The sequence below is a fragment of the Rhinolophus hipposideros genome (genome assembly GCF_964194185.1).
Source record: "Rhinolophus hipposideros genome assembly, chromosome: 9".
In the NCBI taxonomy this organism is placed as follows: Eukaryota; Metazoa; Chordata; class Mammalia; order Chiroptera; family Rhinolophidae; genus Rhinolophus; species Rhinolophus hipposideros.
The window spans coordinates 45,809,522-45,823,448 of record NC_138055.1 but is presented as its reverse complement, the minus strand read 5'-3'; the positions used below and the strand labels follow the sequence as shown (position 1 = coordinate 45,823,448).

General features: G+C 37.5%; 1 protein-coding gene across 19 annotated transcripts in view; it reads right to left on the bottom strand.

Annotated features, from left to right (window-relative positions):
* Window positions 1-4,050: 4,050 nt before the first annotated feature.
* Window positions 4,051-13,927, bottom strand: part of PPHLN1 (periphilin 1) — a 119,606-nt gene continuing 109,729 nt past the window's right edge. For all 19 annotated transcript variants that reach the window (XM_081059760.1, XM_081059754.1, XM_081059755.1 and 16 more), the window contains one exon: window positions 4,051-6,543. In XM_081059760.1, the coding sequence (XP_080915886.1) occupies window positions 6,349-6,543 (195 nt within the window). In that variant the 3' untranslated portion in view covers window positions 4,051-6,348. The remainder of the gene's footprint in view (window positions 6,544-13,927) is intronic.

The window sequence follows — 13,927 nt, the reverse complement described above, 5'->3', positions numbered from 1 at the left end:
TTCAGGTCAGAAAAATGTTCCCACTCAGCATAGTGTTGTTTTCCTTTTTTGACTCACTTACCAACACATTTGTCTGGACAAGGATGATCCCTCCAAAGCTCGTGGGAGTTGTAAACTCCCACAAGAATAGGTGCTTTTCTATGTTGATGCTTGGGATTCTGAGTGGGCCAAAGGTTAAACTAAATTATGAAAAAGAAGTTTGGAGATTATCTCCCCATCAACACATATGCTTCAAATTTTCTTTAGCTTCACTGAGTAGATGAGACCAGAGTATGTGAAAGATTAAGATATTTTTCTCCCTCATGTTATTTCTGCCCAGTTACCAGGAAAAAAAAAGTAAGATTTTTTCCTATGTCTTAGAGGGCTGCTATTGGCAACAATCTCAGTTGGGAATCTCCAAACATGTTGTAAGCAAAGCTCAAAGGTGTTAACGGTGTTTAACTAACCTTAGTTCCTAGGAGAGTTCAATTACCAGGTTCATTCCACTTTAAAGAGCAATTTAAACTCCATCAGGGGTTCAGGTGCAGCACCCAAACAGCTGAGTCCTGAGCTGTACTGTGGCAGTGGAGGCTGTAACCATACATACTACTTGCCCCTTAACAACTACCCCTTATGAACCGCAAAGGTGTTTCCTAAAATAGCTCCAAAGCACAAGTCATAGGAACCAATACAGAAGGGGTGGCAACTCGGGTAAAGAAACCACCAAGTTTTTCCACTTCTTCCAAGAACACTGAGTTTAGAGTTGAAAGATTTGAGTATATCTCTGGTTCTGCCACTTCCAGCTATATGACCTTAGGCAGTTACAACTTCTCTTGCCCTTGAATGCAAAATGAGAATAAAATTATTATCGGCTTATTACATGTAAAAATGTTCGTGAATCAAAAAACACTAGAATGTGATTCTAACCTTGTTCAGATAGTGAAATAACGGGAATACATTGACGTTTCTCAGAATCCTATAAAGTGTTGAGTATACTAAACCTGAAATACATTTTAAGCTATATCCAGTATGGTACACTAGTCTACTCTACAGAAGTAGCAGAATAGTTTTTAAAACTGAAATTCCTGCCAAAGCTGGCCTAGTCCCACACTCCTATCCCCAGCTTACCAGTTTAAGGAAGTATTCCCTTCACTCAACACTCCCACCTCAGGACCGAGGCAGCCATGGAGGCTTTGACCATCGAGCTGCCCCAGGGGATGAGAAAATGCTGAAAGCTCTCTGTCCTCTTGCACCTTGGGTGGATCACAGTGCTCCTACCGTGTTTCCCCCAAAATAAGACCTAGCCGGACCGTCAGCTCTAATGCGTCTTTTGGAGCAAAAATTAATATAAGACCCGGTCTTATTTTACTGTAATATAAGACCGGGTCTTATATTAATTTTTGCTCCAAAAGACGCATTTGAGCTGACGGTCCGGCTAGGTCTTATTTTGGGGGAAACGTGGTATGTTGTAAAGAAAAGGTGATTCTCACTCAAGACTCACCTCTCAACTGAGTAAGCCCTGCAGTGTTCAGCAGACCACCACCCATTGAGATATATTAGGGCTGTGGTGGTAGGAGACCAGGCTGGTATAAGCCCATGGCATAGCTAATATTCAGCCCTAAGAAAGGGAAATCAAAAGCTTCAGCATAAAACAGATACCTCAGCCTCATAAGCTACAGCTCTGATGGATTGTATCTCCTCTTGCTCCTCCCCCAGCCTCCGACCTTCCCCACCCAGCACAATCCCCATCCATTGTGGGCTGACCCTGTTCTGGCTTCAGAAGCCTTCCCTACTAGGCAAGCACAGGGTGTGAGCAGAGAAGACCAACTGGGATCTGGTGCCAAGGAGGAGCCCAATTGGCTGGAGCGGAGTCCACTTGCAGGTACTGCAGACATTTGGCCAGGGTGTCTTTCTCAGGAGTTTGGTCATGAAGGATGGACTCTTCTCACTTGGAGGATGCAGGGATAGTCATTTAGTCCTCTACCTGTCTCCAGGAAGCTTGCCGAGCCTCACCCTCTCAGAGAATCCTCAGTGCTCTCAAGGACAATGGCAGGGTCGCAGCCAGAAAGCTCATGAGTAAGGGTGCCAGCAGTGACCCCAGGAACAGGGCCTTAGGCTAAAAGGAGCTTTAAGATGCAGTCCTGAATGCCTTATGGCCAGGGCAACTCTGTCCCCTCCTCCTCCTTCTCATCTAAGTATTCTAAACAGGAAAAACATGATAGCACATAGATAAGGTCATTTTCTACCTTATATGTTCTCAAATGATTATGTTTCAATAAACCTCTACCTATTCACACACACACACAAGAAAAAAGTTCCAAACTTCATATAATTTTAGTGATATTTGCTATCATTAGAATACCATTAAACCAGGAGTAGGGCTCGTGCCATAGAATCAAGCTGTCTCTATTGCTACACAAACGTACATGAGGCTTAAATGATATTTCTCAAGTGTCATTTTTAAATACAACTCAAACTCAGTGGACTGGCAAAACCTTTTATATGATCAGTCCCCATTACTCCAAGATCAATTATTACAGTGGAAATGTGGGTCTGGTGCAGGCTTCAAGGGCCAACTTCAGTGAAGTTAACTCTCAAATATAATTTATTAATTTGAGCAAAAGGTGAGCCAACAAGAAACCAATAATGTGGCTCAAACAATAAAGACATTGATTCCTCTTTCACATAATAGTTCAGTACTCCACACAGTCGTGCAGGGATCTGGGGTCCTTCCATCTTGTGCCTCTGCAATAAATCAAGGCTGGGTTGCTATTGTTACTACTTTTGGGAAGGGATAAAAGAGCATGAAGGAGGCAAAGCCACTGTCTTAATAGTTCCAGCCCAGAAGGAGTACCACTCAAATTCCATAGGAGGGAACTTAGTCTCACTTGGTCACACCTAACTGCAAGGGAAATAGAGCAAATACAGTGCTAATGGGGCAGTTATGTGACTCAATTTTGACTCCATTACCAGGGAAGAAGGAGAGAATATATTTTGCTAACTACCTTAGTTACTAGTCCCCTTTTTCCTATTATCACTGAATTGGATAACTTCAGTGCTCTCGAGAGAACTGGCAGGAAGGAGATGATAAGTTACTGTGCATAACCCACAAACCTTGGTGTGGCAAGCAGAGAGGTGAGCTCCAGGTGCCAGCCTCAGCAGTAAAGCCACCTGGATGGCTGGCTGCCTGCAACACTGAATACAGGGATCACAGTCCAAAGTTGTTGCCAAAGAACTGACAGAGTCTTCCTCGGAGTTTAGGATCTCTTGCAGGAAACTGAAATAAAGCTGAAACCACTATATAATATTTTGGCAGTGTAGCAGGGTCCTTTCTTAAGGGGATCAGGCCTCCCCTTCCTTCAAAAAATTCTGGGTCTTATGATCTAACTGGCTAGGGCTGGGAAGTGGCCTAGGTGCTGTGAGAAATTAACATTTTTGGCAAGAATAAATACAAAGGTAGTATTTCCAAACCTCATTGTTAAGTAGGAGAGAAAGGATAAAGCTACAAGCATTCAAAATCCTTCACATTCTGCTTTTAACCTACCTGTTTCTACATTCGTCCCCTATCATCTTCCCCAATCAGCTTCCATCACAGAGGACTATACCTTTCCCTCCTACTTGTAACACTTCCCTTTCTCTGCCTGAATAAGTCCTATTCCTCTAAGACTCAGGGGTCAAATTTCACTTCCTTTGTGAAGCCTTAACAAATATAAGTACCTACAACATTCCAAACTGTGCTAGGAACGGAGGTCACAAAGACAATGTGTTTCTTGAGTCCTCCAGAGGTTACTGTAAAGATACGGATTTTAATCCTACAATTCTCTGAAACTCAGACTCATAATTACACAATTATTGAGTACTACTGCGTCCTCATTTTATATCATTTAACTGCTTTCTCAGATATCAAGACTCACTAAATCACTAAAGGTAATAGTTTCTCAATTCCCAAACTTCATCCTGCTGCTAAGTAGGTGAACTGAATACTAAGGAGTAATCATGCAGTAGGAAGGAATAAAAATCTACATTTTAGCAAAACACTTTAAGCCTGTTCAAGAGAAAAAAAGACAATCTAATTATTTAAACCTGGTTGCTTTATTTTGCACTTTTAAACTTCACAAAAAACTTCACAATATCTGCTTTTCCCCTGTTGATCATCAAGGCTTCATAAGACAATGAAAATTTTATTACATCAATTGGGCATACTCAAAAACAACGGGTAATTTACAAACACATTTTTTAAATCAAGAACATTTTGCAAAATATACACCCTGGTACATACCTGAACTAATCTATCCTAAAATTAGACTTAAAATAAAAAAACAGACAGATGGATAGATTTAACACTGACAAGCCTACCAGAATAATGCTGATGGCAAGCTATAAACAGCTTTAAGTGCTGAATGTAATTTGGGGGAAGGAGAAAAGAAAAAAATTATTTGTTGAACCTACATTTAGATGCATCTATGCATTAAACTTCAATAGTTTAATGAATTTCAACAAAGTGAACAATTCCTTTGGCTCCATGGTAGTTTCTCAAGTTTTATTTTTAAACTTGTGACTACTTGACTAAAGAAACTGAAAACTGGAATTAGAACATTTAAGGAGAAGAAAAACAGGGGTAGGGGAGAAACAAGATCAGTACTTTCTTGGTCTTTCTAAAGTGGTTGTAACAAACAAAATCATTGTTCACATTATGGAAGAATGTCAGAGATGATATGTGGGGTTTAGTTTTGGTTTATGTATAACATCTAAATGGCAAAAGTAAAAATTCAAGGTAGTCTCATATAGGAAGCTTAAACAAATAATCTTGCCTTCAATTCATTTTTAAATTTGTGGAATGGCATAATACATATTTGGAGGCACCCATTATAGGATCTGCTAAAATTATTTATACTGCTATTTCCACTTTTAATAAAAATTTTATCTACTCTGGGCTAGCTGTTTAGATAGTATCAGTAGAGGCCACTAAAAATAATGCTAGAATTCAAGTGAGAAGAGAGTGGAAATGGAAAGAGGATGGGAGGATAATGACATTGAGTAGTAATAACAAACATGACTTTTAAGATTTCCTAACTAATGCCACAAAATTACATATTTTGGCTAAATGCCACTGGGCAGGTGGAAGTGATCAGGAAATGAGTGGAATATCCTAATCATCCCACTTAGATTAACTAACCCATTATTTGGATGGTTTGCTCATGAAGGACTACTTACATAGATGACTTGATTAAGAGTAGTTGTGTTAGGCTTACTGCCTACTCTACTTTATTTCTTTCAAGAACACTTTTGAAGGGTTAAGAACTCCTGAAAAGGGCAATAGAACTTGAATTTCTTAGAATACAAACAGAGATTAACAAAGGCATGATCTGTAAATGGCTTAGTCATGGATATATTATCCATCACCTTCTTTCTTGAGATGGGGAATATAATAGGCCTATAGAAAAAAATGAAACTCCACTACTCATATTCCAAATTTTTCTCTATTGATTAGAAATTTTATGTCATGCGATAGATGATTGGATAAAGAAAATGTGGTACATATATACACAACGGAATACTACTCAGCCATAAGAAAAGATGAAATACTGCCATTTGCAACAACATGGAAGAAAAAAAAAAAAAAGAAAGAAATTTTAAAAGAAATTTCAACTTTAAAACAGTTCTCGTCTTTCATCTCAAATTGCTCCTTGTCTTTTATGATATTATTTAAGATTCACAGATCAATCAGTCAGGAATTTCAGGATTATTTTAACAGAAGACATTAAGTTCACTTACTTGGAAAACAGGAATTTATTGCAAGGTGTCTTTTAGAGATTTAAGTGCTCTATGTTAACACAATGAGAATTATACTCAAAGCAAATATTCCCAAAGGATACCAAAGTATGCAGGTTATTTGGATCTTATATTTAAACATATTAAAAGTTACAAAGCCTAAGATGAGAAACAAGTCAATAAAATCACAACCTAGTATTCTAACATTTTGACATGGTATCACTGACTATGAAATGCAAAAAGACTGTAAGTGTTTAACTGGAATGAGCTCTAAAATTACACTAGTGTGACCACACAAATGGTCACATATTATGGAATACTACAGAACATAATGACAGAAGCTGTTCTCTAGGACTTGAAAAATCAATTTACCCATCATTTTAGGGGCGAGGAAAAGTATGGATTAGGAAGCTCTATATGTAAAGAAAATTCTAATTAAAATATCTTAGACTATTTTAGATGTTTATTTGATATTGGAAAGGTGATCAATTATCATAAAGTACTTTTCTTCATCACAAAAACTCCATATATTAAGGATTTACACAATCCAAGGGGGAAAAAACCTAGAAACATTTTTTTGCTTGAGCAAGTGATCTCCTAAAAAGGCTCTCCAAAATCTTGATTAGAAGTGTCATATTCTGCAATGAAATGCTTGAGTTCTTCAACACACCGTTCCCCTATTTCATGTAAATTCTGTCTTAATGCAAACTGTATAGACTTTTCTAATGAAGGATCTTTTTCAATCAGCATTTTCACAACCATCCCGAAAGTTTCACAGTCTTGTCGGTAAACCTAGAAAGGTGAAATACATGTGGTTACCTCAAAGTGAAAATAATTAGCTAAAGATTGAGCTGATTCAGTGGGCAGAATTATGATGCTGAAGTCTAAAAGGGAGACATAATCACACAGCTGAGCCTTTGTCAGCCCTGAGTAGTCACTGTTGCCAAAGGTCATTTAAACATTCATCTTTGATATTTGCTGACAACTTGAATGAGTAGAGAAACACTTACATACCACATCACTGAATGTAGAAGGCAAGCATGGCTTTTGTCAGGACATCAGACTAGACATGAGAAGAACTGGGAACAAAGACTAGCTAGGTAAGGCCCATTCATGGCTTCACTCATTTACTTGTTTGGAAGAAAAAAGGCTCTGAGCCCCTAACGTCAGATGATTTGTTTGAATCACGACCAGACGACAAATTCAAAACTCTGTTTAGTATACAACAAACTATAGGAATGCCAAAAGTATCTATTTGAAAAAAACTTTTCAAGGTATAAATATTTGACCATAATTAAAGTCACCAAGGCAGAGTTAAGATCAAAACAATGCTTTTATACATACATGGTTGTGCATGTACGTGTGTACACATGTGTATAAATATACACATATATACACATGTATATTTTCTACCTCAATGTTTACTTTTTACTTTAATAGGTATATAAAATTTTTATCAGTGGCAATAATTAGGTGGTTCCTGTCCAAAAATTGCTAAGTTTCTTCCACACTGTTAAGGAAATGTCATTTCCTTAATTTGTAGTCACAAAATACAAAATACATTTTACATATTTATGCTATTTTTCGTACTTTGTAATGCATGTATTTAGAGAAAAATTAGTTGTTTCCATGAATATTAAGTACAAATTATCTGATTAAAAAAAAACTGTTAATTTTAACTTTTCTAAAGTTAACAAAAACAATTAACATGTTTGTTTTCTTAAAAAAAAGATTTTGTTCATTTTGAAAACTTTAGAAGTGATCTGAGATGTTGCTTGACTTATGATAGTGTTTATTCCTCAAATCACTACTAGATGTTGTGGTGGTTGCTGCTGTATTTTTTGTACTATTTTTTTGATTACTTAAAAACATCTATTTAAAAAATATTTAATTTTGACTCGCAGTACTAGTTTGCTAAATTATACTAAATTCATGTCCTTGCTCTTGAAAACCATTCACAAGCCCCAAGGAAATTAAAAGGATAAATTTTTCAGATGACACAAAAATTAAAATAAAGCCAGCAGCTGCCTTCTCCATCTCAGCATACACGCATGTACACACATGCGCGTGTACACACACACGTTTTTCTAAATAATGAGGAAATTTATAATAGCTATTAGGTTTAATTCAGGTATTTAAACCAACCGTTTATTCCAGATTATCCTAAGGTTTACACGACTCAGAATTGATAATACTACTTTAATAAACCAACATAGAAAACAGTATACCATTCACATGATATTATATATCAATGTCAAGGCAGCAGAGCACATGAACTGGCCCAACAAAAACATAGTACCTAACTAAGTCAAGCCAATGCAGACCCCATGGGGGAAAGTCAGAACCATGATGTTTCACAGTCTTAGTGGAGGTAAATTCCTTACCAAACCAGTTAGCCCACATAATAACAGCATTCTAACACCAACCACAGGCCTCAGCAGACCACTTTGTGGGTGGCCTAAATTTTATAGGCTTCTTTATAACAGATGTACTAGATGAGTATAATGTTACACTGTGAATTAACCTGCAAATTCTTTAACGTAAATCTGCTGTGGTACCTAAACTGTAACTTTTCCCTTAGCATAGAGTACATAAATGTGCTACAGATTTTCATATCAAAAGTAAAACCATATTAAAATGTGTTCATAGATTTATTTAAATTGTAAACTATCAATCTGGAGACAAGATAATACAAGCATTTAAAAATTGCTTTTTCATTTTTATTTTTTTTAAATTAGAGTTTACTGGGGTGACAATTGTTAAAGTTACATAGATTTCAGGTGTACAATTCTGTAATACATCATTTATATATCACATTGTGTGTTCACCACCCTGAGTCAATTCTCTTTCCATCACCATGTATTTGATCCCCTTTACCCTCATCTACCACCCTCCTCACCCCTTACCCCCTGGTACACACTAAACTATTGTCTGTGTCTATGAGTTTTTGTCTCTTCATTTGTTTCTCTTGTACTTTTGTTGTTTTCAGTTTTATATACCACATATAGTGAAATCATATGATTCTCTACTTGTGTTTTATTTTTTAATTTTAAGTACTTTTTGAATTATTCACTGAAATAGACAAATTTTGTACATTAGTTGACAAGTAAACCAGAATTACTCAAAGCAATGTAATTCTCTGCTACAGAGTAAATTTTCTAAAAAGACTGCTTAAAATGTACTGGTTGGGCACTAGACAGGAAATAATTAGTTTTTTGTTAAAGGAAGAACCTCACCCTCCAACATTTTATAAATAAAATTCACAACTGTCAGAAACCTATTTCCGAAATCTGTTCCACAGTAAACTCTCCCAAACAGGAAGGGTGTAGTTATCTGCAGGAGAGTTTGTTTGCTTATGGTCCCTAGTTGGAAATACATTAATAATCTTCAGATTTGATATCTACAGGCCACACAGGAAGATTTTTTTGTTGTTGCTTTTTCCCCTGATTGGACCTCATCAAAATGGGAAACAGGTTAAAGTTTGGGTGGGGTTCACATAAACAGCATTGAAACGTAGTTAAATTTGCCAGTATAATAAAAACACTATCCAAATGTGGTTTCACACAGTCCTTTATTATAGTAGCCTGTGTTAATAGTTCAATCCTCACTTCTAGGAATAAAGAAATATGATAAAATAAACTACCAAGCTTTTTACTACGAATTACGCTGTCTGGTGACTGGAAGAAGAGTATTTGGCAAAACAAACTCAACGGCAAGTTTGTTCTATCTAAAATGCTTATGATGATATAAAACGCCTCTAACATGCATATCATTTTAGTCCTTACAACTCTGATCCCACAAAAAGAGAAACCCAAAATTAAGGCAACATGAGTTAGAAGAATTTTCATTTCAGACTAACCATCTTTAGCATAAGCACTGCAGTTCTGCAAGAGCAGTTTGGTGGACTGGTAGAGATTACAGAGCTGCACTATCTAACGTAGTCGTCACTAGCCACAGGAGGCTGCTTAACTGTAAACATATATGCATATCTTGATATATAACTTATAATTTACTTTATATTAATATCAGCAGGTAACTGGCTAACTGCAAAAGTCAGACACGCACAAAGCCTTCAAAGGCTGGGGAGTCAAATAACAATTATTTTCTCTATTGCTGATGCCTCAGCATTCCATATCATTCCAATTTCCTTGATCTGAACTATATATCCTGTTTCAGGAGTGTCACATCCTAGTGGGAAAGGTAAACACAATTAAAACAAAGCATAAAGGAGACATTTAGATGTAGAAGGTGGTAGGGAAGCTAGAAAGAGCAGAGCAGTGGTTCCATGAGCAGGCTTACTCAGTTCAAATTCTGACTCTACGGTTGTTGCAGGCTGAATAATGCCCTCTATCCCCACACCCAAGATTTCTGTATCCTAATCCCTGGAACCCATAAATGTTACCCTACATGGTATGGTACAAGGGACTTTGCAGATATGATTATGTTAAGGATTTTGAGATGAGGAGATCATCCTCGATTATCCAGGTGGGGGAAATGTAATCACAAGAGTCCTTTAAAAAGTGATGCAGGAGGTCAGAAAAAAAAAAGAGGAAATGTGACCACAGAAATAGAGGTGGAATGATGAGCTTTAAAGACAGAGGAAGGAGCTACCAGCCAAGGAATGCAGTTGCATCTAGAAAATGGAACAGGCAAGGAAATGAGTCTGCCCTAGCACTTCCAGAGGAAGCGCAGCCCTGCAGACACCTTGATTTGGACCTTCTGAAACCCATTTCAAACTTTACACATTCTTCTCAAACTCACATGAAACATTCACCAGGACAGACAACATTCTAGGCCATAAAACACACCTTCACAAATTAAAAAAAACAGAAATCATACAAAATATGCTCTCAAACTACAATGGAATTAAATTAGAAGTCAACAAAAATATAGCTAGAAAATCCCAAATTATATGGAGATTAAACAATACACTTCTAGATAACAGAAGATCAAAACAGTAGATTAAAGAAGTGTCAAGAGAAATTTAAAAATATATTGAACTAAATGAAAGTAACAACTTATCAAAATTTGTGACATGCTTAGAGAGAAATTTATAGCACTAAATGATTACGTTACACAAAAATAGAGATATAAAGTTAATCTAAGCTAGGGAACTAGAAAAAGAAGAGCAAATTAAATGCAAAGTAAGCAAATGAAAAAAATAACTAGACCAGAAATCAATGAAATTGAAAATAGAAAATTAGAAAAATCACAAGCCCAAAAGCTGGTTCTTTGAAAAGATAAAAGAAATTGATAAAAATTTAGCCATACCAACCAAGAAAAAAAAGACGCAAATTATTAATATCAAAATTGAAATGGGTCATCACTACTGACCTTATGGACATTAAAAGGAAAATAAGATTATGAATAGCTCCATCCTTGCTGATTTGATAACTTAGATGAAATGTATCAATTCCTTGAAAGGTACAGTCTACCAAAACTCAAAAAAGGAGAAACAGGTAATCTGAATAGGCCTATATCTATGAAAGGAATTGAATCAATAATTAACAACCTTCCAAAACAGAAAGCACGAGGCCCAAATGATTTTATTGGTGAATTCTACCAAACATTTAAGGAAGAAATTCTCTACAATTACTTCTAGTAAATAGAAGCAGAGGGAACATTTCCTAATGTTCTATAAGGCCAGCATTATGCTATTACCAAAACCACACAAAAACTTAAGAAAGAAAATTATAGATCAATATCACTAATAAACATAGATGCCAAAAAATCCTCAGAAAATATTAGTGAATCCAATAATATAATAAAAAGAATTATGTACCACAACCAAGTGGGATTTATCCCAGGTATGCAAGGCTGGTTCAACATTTGAAAATCAATTAATGTAATCCATCATATCAATAGGCTAGAAAATACCAGCAGGTAATTTTGTGGCTATTGACAAACTGATTCTATTCTAACATTTATATGAAAAGGCAAAAGACCCAGGACAGTCAACACAACACTTGAAGAAAAAGAACAAAGGCAGAGGACTGATACTACTCACTTTGCTATAAAGCCACAGTAATCAAGACTGTAGGGTATTGTCAAGAGAACAAAGAGATCAATGGTACGGAGTAAAGAGCCCCAAAATAGTCTCTTACAAATATAATCAACTGATCTTTAACAAAGGAGCAAAGGCAATTCAATGGAGAAAGAACAGTCTTCAACAAATGGTGCTGGGAGAACTGGACATCCATGTTCAAAATAATCTAGACACCGATCTTAGGTTTTTCACAAAAATAAATCAAAATATATCATAGACCTAAATGTAAAATACAAAACTATAATACTTCTAGCAGATAACAGAGGAAAAACCTGGGTGACAACACCAAAAGCACATTAAAAAAAAACCACAAACATATCATTAAACTGGATTTCATTAAAACTAAAACTTCAGCTCTGTGAGATACTGTTAAGACAAGATAAGGAATGGAAGAAATCTTTGCAAAACATATCTAACAAAGTACTGGTATCCAAAATACATTCCTAAAACTTAAAAATAAAAACACAACTTGATTAAAAAATGGGCAAAGAATCTGAACAGACACCTCCCCTAAGATGTTTGGATGACAAAAAAAGCATATGAAAAGATGTTCAATATCATACATCATTAGAGTATAAAAAATTAAGACAATGATGAGATACCACTACACACCTATTAAAATAGTTAAAATACAAACCAATGAGAACCCCTATTTCTGGTGAGAATGTGGTCAAAAGGAATGTGCATGCATTGCTGGTGGGAATGCAAAATGCTATGGCCACTTTAGTAACAACTTAGCAGTTTCTTTAAAAGCTAAACACATTCTTAATATATTCTCTGGCAATCATACTGTCAGATATTTACCCAAATTGATAAAAAAGTATATTCACGTAGAAACCTGCACACAAATGTTTAGAGCAGCTTTATTCATAACTGCCAAAAATTGGGAGCACCCAACCTGTTCTTCAATAGGTGAATGGATACTGTGGTAGCTCAATACAATAATGGAATATTTTTTGGTGATAAAAAGAAATGAACTAGAGGGGTCCAAGATGGCAGATTAGGTAAACCCTATGGTTACTGCATCGCACGATCACACCAAAATTACAAATAAATTATAGAACAATCAATCTCAAAAATCATGTGAAAACGAGTCGAACAGAACCCCTATAAATAAGGATATAAAGAAGAGGGCCATATCAACACTGGTAGGAGGAGCGGAGACGCAAAACAATCTGACCCCAAACCCACTGACAGAGGTTGAACACTGTGAGGGACACTTCGGTGGTGGAGGTCCCCCCAGAAGACGGAGGGGTCTCAGCTCAGGGACCCTATGTCAATAAGAGGAGTTCCCACAACATCTGGCAGTGAAAATCAGCAAGGACTCTGTCTGCCCATCCTGGTGAGAAGGAAGGCAGCTGGAAACCCAGACAACCTCTTAAAGGGCCTGCACACAGACTCACTCACTTGCAAACACTCGCCTGGTCTCTGGTGGAGGAGCAGCAACTTGAGAGGTGCCAGAGACATACAGGGAAAGAATGAATTGTGTGGTTTAAAAGTGAGGACTGGAGGGACAGCCGCCATTATCGCTGTGTGGAGCCTGCCTTACATGTAGCCTACAGGAGAGCACCATCTTTTCTATGTTGAACCACCCCTAAAGGGCCAGACCTGAGACCACATTGGTCTGGTAAAATCCACACATGCACACCAACTTGGTGACACCCTGGGTCCCCTCTGCACACTAGTACTGCATCACCTGGGGCCCTCTTGGCTACGGAGTGGACGGCCCCACCCCACAAGCTGCAGAAGCCTTTTACAGCAGTGGATGGCATGCGGCTGTCCAGGGAACTTTTGGTGGTGGAGAGTGAGCTACAGCTTACACCGCAGCCTCTCTTAGGCAGGCCTCGGAGATCTGTAAGGCCAAGTTGCATGCTGGTCGCAGTGTTTTCAGGGTTTTTGTGAAGTGATCACAGGCCAGGTGCTGGTGCAGGAACTCAATCTGCATTAACCTTGTAGAAACCAGTGGCCATGCCTCGTGACTCCCCGGGAACCGCACCCTGCCCAGCTAGTTCTGCGTCAACAAAGGCACTCTCAACACCAGCTCAACTAGCCTGGCCTGCATACCTAAGGAGGCTCTTGCAACGGCTGAGCCTTGTGGGCAGCCAGCTGGTGGGAACAGGCCTAGGGGCC